This window comes from Lolium rigidum, chromosome 4 (assembly GCF_022539505.1).
Source record: "Lolium rigidum isolate FL_2022 chromosome 4, APGP_CSIRO_Lrig_0.1, whole genome shotgun sequence".
NCBI lineage: Eukaryota > Viridiplantae > Streptophyta > Magnoliopsida > Poales > Poaceae > Lolium > Lolium rigidum.
The window spans coordinates 23,552,607-23,559,928 of record NC_061511.1 but is presented as its reverse complement, the minus strand read 5'-3'; the positions used below and the strand labels follow the sequence as shown (position 1 = coordinate 23,559,928).

The window sequence follows — 7,322 nt, the reverse complement described above, 5'->3', positions numbered from 1 at the left end:
TGCGCCATGCCCTCCCCCCCCCCCCCGCCTCTAGTCGGTCGTGGAGGCGATCTCGGGCTTCTTCGGCATCACGAGGGCGCCCGGGGCAGCAGCCTTGGGTTCGACGGAGGAGGTGGCTCTCTTCTGCGCCGTAGAGGGGCGGCCTGCGGTTGGTGGTGGTGGATCTTTGATCTATCACCGCGATCCGGCGGCGAGATGGAGGAGCATGGAAGCCGGCGATGGTGTCGCCGGTGGAGGGCTGGATTGGCCAGCCTGGGATGGTCGCCGACGTGGGGGTCCGACCTGTATAAAGGCGGCGGTCCTAGGGCCTCTCTTGCGTGAAGAGGGGGACCTACCGGAGGCCTGGACTCGTGATCTGGCCGAAGGGTTGAGTTCCGGAGGGCTCCGCCGGCGAATGTAACAGTGCTTTGCCTGGAGTTTGCTGGATCAGAGGTATTCGGTCGTGCGCACCCATGCTTTTATTCCGACCGATTGGTTCTGGAGGGAGCGGCGTGAAGCTCTTTTTCTGTGTTGACATCAAGTGACTATGGATCCATGATGAAAGTCGGAAGAAGAGAATTTCATGAAGGCCAGAGGAGAGGACTAGCTAAGGGAGGTTCAAGTCTCCGCGCTGTTGAGAGACTGGCTTAGTGTTCCGGGCTTCACAACAGCGGTATGAAAGTGGGGGTGACAACACAGGTGAAGCGCAGAGTCCTACCTTTCAGGGTGAAAACCCAAGGTCTGGCCTTAACCGGTTGTGCTCGGCAATGGCCTTGGTGGAGGCATTGTTTTGAGAGCGGGGACTATCTTCAGGGTGAAAACCTAAGATCTTTGATCGGGCGACGATGGTGTTTGAGCACTATTCCCTTCTTGGAGGCGTCGTTTTTTGGAGAGTCTGTAATTCAGGTGTTGTCTTGGCGGTGCTGTTGTTAGGCCCGAGATACTGTAGCGGGACTTTTGTTTCTTAGTTTTCTTTTCCTTTTTTTTGGTTGTGTGCATCCGTAGTGCCATTAGGGTGGTGCGTTGTTGCAGAGGCTGGATGTGATTGGTATCTTCTTGATATTAATATATTCCCTTTATCGAAAAAAGGTACATGCTTCGCATGTTGAGATAAATGCCTGATATTTAGTGGTATTTTTTAACTTATTTTTTAAGCAAGATGCATGCATTAACATACTCACACATCCGCGAGTACTTTTTGTTAACACATGCCTAGATATGATAATTTCATGAAGTTTCTCAAAGAAAACTTGTATAAATATTACTTCCTCCATTTCAAAATAATTTACTTTCCAGGACTGTCGGGAGTCAAACAATTTTAAGTTTGTCCAAGTTTATAGGAAAATATATCCTTGGTGAGTGTTCTGTGGAAAGATGGAACAAATGGAGCATCTTTTTGTTCATTGCCCCTTTGCAAGATCTGTTTGGCAAGCGGTTAAGAGTTTTCTTTTGCTCTTGGGCCTGAAAGAGCTTGTCAATGACAAATGCGACGGTCTTGGCGGTAACGTGCTGGCACACCTGGGAAACACGCGCACGGAATAATGCGGGCTGTTTACATCATCTAGGGGTGGCCGCCAAACATGGCGCTAAGATCAAATCATATGTGGACATGATTGTCCAGTACCGCTACAAAACCTCTACTGCTAACAGGTGTGATGTCCCTTCTTCACCACGATGGAATCCACCGCCAGCAAGGTCGTTTACGTAAATGTGGACGCAGCTTTCTTCCAGGATGATCGGCGAATGGGCTAAGGTGCTGTAGCTCGCACTCGAGCACCTTCCTTCTTTCTTGCAGTTTTCTTGCAGTGAAGGAATGGATGTTTTCCTGCGCGTGAACTAGCCGAGGGCTTGGCCATCTGCCGTGCGCTGATGGTGTCGAAGGACCATGGCTTTCAGAACATTGTGGCGGTATCACTGTCCTTCAATCGTACAGCGAATATCTTCGCCACTTCAGATCGCTCTTTGGTGGGAACAGTGATCAGTGACAAAGGATATGGCTTCAAGCTTTGAATCATGTTCTTCCAAATTCTCCAGACTGTGATAAGAATGTCGTGGCACATACTGTAGCTCGTAATTCTTTGCTTCCAGTTTGTAATATTTCAGTTACTGTGATCCTGGATTGTATTCAGGATGAACTCTATAAAGGTGTTGCCTAGTCAATAAAATGCCAGCATTCTTTCTCAAAAAAAAAAAAACTACAAAGTGCAATAGTCAACTATCACCGTGAATCAGCCAACAGAATTTTTACCTTTTGTTTATTTGGCTGTGATCACCAACCAAATACACAAGGCAATGAAGGACACATAAAAAAAGACACAGAAAAACATTGATTTCCCTCACAATGCTTAGAGATCACTCACCAAAATTTTAATGTATCCTTCACCGTTGTTAATAGACATTTCTACAGAAACAACTTTCGGTACCACCCGCAAAATTGTGAAAAAAGAAAGGAATACAGAGAAGAAAAGAATCTAAGTGTTAGTTTCTGTGTCGAGGTCGTATACCAAAGGCAATCCAGGCAAGCACCCAAGGTTTGACGTGAGTCCCATGACGTTTCATGATGTGTTCATGTTGTTCGTGAAATCTGGAGCAAGATGTGTTGACAGCCCAGTAGATCCTTGAGAAGTACTCTGCTTGTGCTCGTGAAATCTGGAGCTGATAGTTGCTCAATTAATCTGGAGCTCATAGCGGATAATGGGTAAGTTCCGCGCTCCTTGTCTTCTCAGTCATCGGGATCCATCTCCTCGTCTTGCTCAGAGGATTTGTTACTGTCTCTTCTATCAGATTCCTGTTGCGTGTCTTGGCTAGAGTCATCTTCGGTCAGCTCACCCTCATAATCCTCGCTCTGAGGTTCGTTATTCTTCGTGGAAACCATTGCCAGGCTGCGGACCATCCAATCAGGGCATTCTTCTTCGCCTCCAAAAAGGAGCCGGCCATGCTTATCTTTCACCGGCTGAATGGCAGGTGACTTTGCTGTTCTGCAAGTGCACTCCGGTGATGGGTGCGCAAGAAAAGATACAGGTTTTGACATCATAGCTGACATTACGATGCCTTCTATGCCCGCACTATTATTGAGATGCTGACGTGCAGCCATTGTCCAATTTCGTGGTGGGTGATACAGATGATCGCTGACATTTTCGAACAGTGTAGCAACAGTCTTTCTGTTCATATGAAAATTGAGGAAACACAATCATGTGAAATTACATAACATAAGCAATTCACATTGTCAAAAGATGCTTGCAAACGCTACCTAATGTACTAAAATCTCGAGTGGCTAGATGGTATTACTGTACATAGCTACTGCAATAGCATGAGAACTACTTAAATACCGCATGCACCAGTTATTATTATTACTGTTTTCCAAGAAAAAAAGGTTCTAGTGACTTTTTAGAAAGAAAACATTATTAAGCTGTAAGCAAACTGTAATAAACCACTCGTGCTGATAATAATCGTGTTATACCTGTCGGGTCTATAGGTTATACCAGTCGGAGTTTGGTATAACCGGTGCCCCATGATCAAACTTGAGTAGTCCGGCCAACCACTCCCATCATTGTGAAACCCAGGGAAGAATGCATCAGCTTGAACAGAAACAAAATAATCGAGTGCGTCCCAGAGCAACCGATGGGCTTGCCTCCTAAATTCAACTGGCGACGGATCAGGTTCTGTGTCATTCTCACCAATCCATCCATACCACCCTTCTTTCTCATGGGCGTAAAATGGTCTTGCAGGTGGTGGAGGCTGCGGCCTCGGACGAGGCCCTGCTTTCTTCCACTCCTCAATGAGTTCCTTCTCACTCTTGGGAGGTGGGGGATGTGGCATATCTGAGGACAGAGGAACCTCTGGGCCAACTAAATCAGATAGCTCCCTCTGACTACATAAGGAAGTGCGGTCCACTAAGTTGGCATACATAGCTCGTAGAGGAATAAGCACTCTTTGCCCACCAAAGGTCTCAGAACCAGCCAAGTATATTATCGTAGTTGATGGATAACCTAATGCTTGGAGAAGAATTCCAACCTGTAAGTGCAAATTGATTGGAACATAGCATTGGCAGTAAGCATCTATTACGAGTTAAACACAGTAATAAGCAAACTGTATTACTCCCTCCGGTTCATATTAATTGACTCTAATATGGATGTATATAGACACATTTTAGTTTTAGATACATCCATATTGGAGTCAATTAATATGAATCAGAGGGAGTAACATAATTTAGTGCAAGAGCCCAGTGAAAGAACCATGGAAGCACAATGAGACACAGTGCTAACTGTATTTCTTGAAAAGAAACAAAAAATACATTATTTCTCAAAGAATATCATTTTGAACAGGGAAAGCGGTAGCCCCAAAAGTATAATGCACGCATGGCCAAGGGATAGAAAACCTGGTCAAGTTTAAGAAGTCTCTTAATCCCTACTAAATTTTGTATATCTTCATTTTATAGACGCGCATGTACCTGTTGTTGCACGGTTAGAAACAGCTTTTCCGTATCTCGTATTTCACAGCTGAAGCTCAATAGGTTGAACTTTACAGTTGCACACGAGGTTTAAACAAGTGTACATAAAACCACCCTAAGTTGGTCTCGTTCTGTAACCCTTTGACTTCTAATTTAACGGATGGTATGTTCTGCAAGGTAAATAGGAAGGTCTGAAGCACTACTACAGTTTTCTATTAGAAGGAGCAACGTTAACTCAAATTTTTCTATCAAGAGAATAGTTCCATCCAGATAAGAAACAAAATTGACTTAAGCAAACCATTATAAACAACCTCACCTCTTCTGGCATGAGTGGACATGAACCATTTATCTTTATGGACACTGAATCAACTGATAGCTGTTCCTTTACAGTTCCTCGTTTGATCATCTGACTCCTTCTATATTGAATAAGTTCTGTATGGATGTCCTAGAAAAAATCAAGTGGATACCAGTCAGATATTTCGCACATAGATATTCAACAGAAGTTCATCCAAGCCTTCACATCAGAAGGCAACAACTCTAACTCTATCAACCTGGAAAAGTTCAGCACAACCATGAAAAGCTAGAGTATCTCTTAGCAATCCTGGGTGATATGCTAGATAAGGACGACCAGATGCTCGCAACCTATACAGAGATACAAGAGCTTATGAGAACAAGAGAAGCATATCCAAATAGAAGATACATATCCTATAACTGAAGAAATTTTAAAGGGTAATATTTTCAGTTTTACATAGTTACTCCCCAGTACAAGGAAACAAACCAGAATGCAGAAGGCAACATCTCATTTTTTTAGTTATAGTGAATGCAAACGAAGTACTGGCTCAGGCTACTGGCGACTACAGACAAAATTAAGAACACAAACTAATCATACATATATGACAAAGATGGAAAGCATCACCTTCCCACTATTTGGCTCCCAAGGGACCGGATTTCTGGACGGAACTTGAGAGCATGGAAAGTTACCCTGCACCTAAGTCTCTGAAGTTCCTCCAAGCTTGCAGGAAGAATTGACTGCAGAAAAGGCATGCAGAGGCTCTCTAAATCCACAATGTACCACAAACCAAAAAGAATATAAATTTAGTGGGACCTGGAGAATACCTGGAGACATTTACCTCCATTAATGATTATCCCAATGACTTTTGATTTGACGAGTCTGGGCAAGACATCAGTGGTGTAATATTCTGAAGTGGCTGTATTCCTAGGAGATACAGTGGGGAATTTTATCTTTTTTCTAGCCTCTCTAAGATCCTTGGGCAAACCGCGCACAATAGGCACATCATCGGAAAGTGCAGCAATGAAGTGTTCCTCGTCATAGAGATACGAAAAACTTTTGAATTTTGAACTGCAAGATAACACAGGGTATTAGTAATAGATAAACCAGCAAAGTGGATATGAAAAGGCGGAAGAAGACAGTGACCTTATGCCTTTTGCACGAGTTGTCGCTTGTATTTCAGGAATAACAAGAGTGGCATTTAAGAGCCTGGCAACAGCGACAAGATCACAGATCTAAAAAATGGAAATATGTCATGATCCTAGGGCATAATGGTATCAGAAGTGGTAATTTCCATAACGAAACTTACAGAAGACTGTATCTTCTCAAAGCCACCATAAATCTTTGCATAAATAAAACCATTATGGTTAGCTGGAGCTGCAATATGGTGTATCAAACAAATCAGACCATGGTTTAAGAATGGTTTGAATTGGAAGAAAAAAAAAGGTGATAGAAATATTATATTTACTGGAAACAAACATAGCACCATTTTGATTAATAAAAACTTCCTGAAATGGTATATGTTCTGCAATACTTAAAGATGTAGTGTCAAACTTTCAAACTTAAAAAAAGAAGCAAAAATAAATTTTTTTTTAAAGCATAGTCATACAGAGGAGAAACTCATGAAATCAGTAAACAAGTCTAAGACCAACTACATTGTACTGGTGAATGGTGAATAGTGACTAAAAGGCTGCCAAGAAAGAGGGGGGCAGAGGGTTGAATAAACCAAAATGAATCTAAGAATAAAATGATATAATGTGTGAAAAAAAAGGATCAAGCATGTTAACATATGAAAAAGATAGGTTATCTGGTGTTATTTAAGAAACTGAATAATCTAGGAAAATTAGGTTAGAAACAAAATTCAAACATAGCAGGTGGAAGTTGAAAGCTAACGTACCAGGGTAGTTTTTCCTAGGCTTTGCATAGGGGTGTAGGTGATCAAGTGCACGCAGCGGACCCCACAATCTACGGGGGCGAGGCCTCTGCCAAAATAACAAATGAAGGGAGGAAAAAATCTTAGCTCATAAACAGCTCCCGCGTCAAGAAGAAAAGAAACTAAGAGTCTAATTCAACATCCTAGCTGCAAATTCTCGTGAGAGTTAAATTTGACAGGATTGACACTCATAACTGGCGACTTACCGATCCGAATGGAAGGACATCATCCATATGCAGGCTGTACTTTGTAATGCCCCCGGCAGAGTAGTTTGCGAGGAAAAGGTGCACGAGCAGCGAGAGCACCGACAAGACGATGCCGATGGCCGTGGCCAGCTTGAATTTGCTTTTGAGGAGCATCTTATTGTTTCATCACTCTACTCCCAGCTCCAAGTCCTGGTGAACGGATCCAAGGTCAGCGCTCTAGTAGGAAGAAGATACCCAGGCCTATCTCAGAATGTCAACAAGCTGCAAAACAGAGATAACAAGCTAGGCACGGATTTGAGAGAACTGCGACCCATGTGTGTTGCTCTCCATGATAATATTTTAAGTTGAACATTCATTCATCTGGGAGACCGAGGCAGATCCTACCGAATACCCTACACCTACATTTTAACGAGAATTAGGTTTTGAGTAGTCTTAGGTTTTTCGTCGTACAGAGAAGTCCCTAGT

The 7,322-nt window shown here is 43.1% G+C and overlaps 1 protein-coding gene across 1 annotated transcript; it reads right to left on the bottom strand.

Annotated features, from left to right (window-relative positions):
* Positions 1-2,283: 2,283 nt before the first annotated feature.
* LOC124708055 (protein EMBRYO SAC DEVELOPMENT ARREST 30-like) lies at positions 2,284-7,038 on the bottom strand. Its single transcript, XM_047239741.1, has 10 exons — positions 6,858-7,038; positions 6,616-6,700; positions 6,028-6,095; positions 5,865-5,953; positions 5,546-5,789; positions 5,346-5,458; positions 4,981-5,071; positions 4,746-4,874; positions 3,440-3,993; positions 2,284-3,140 (listed from the first exon to the last, which is right to left on the bottom strand). The coding sequence occupies exons 1-10, from the start codon at positions 7,008-7,010 to the stop codon at positions 2,702-2,704; spliced, it is 1,965 nt and encodes a 654-aa protein (XP_047095697.1). The 5' UTR covers positions 7,011-7,038; the 3' UTR covers positions 2,284-2,701.
* Positions 7,039-7,322: the final 284 nt, after the last annotated feature.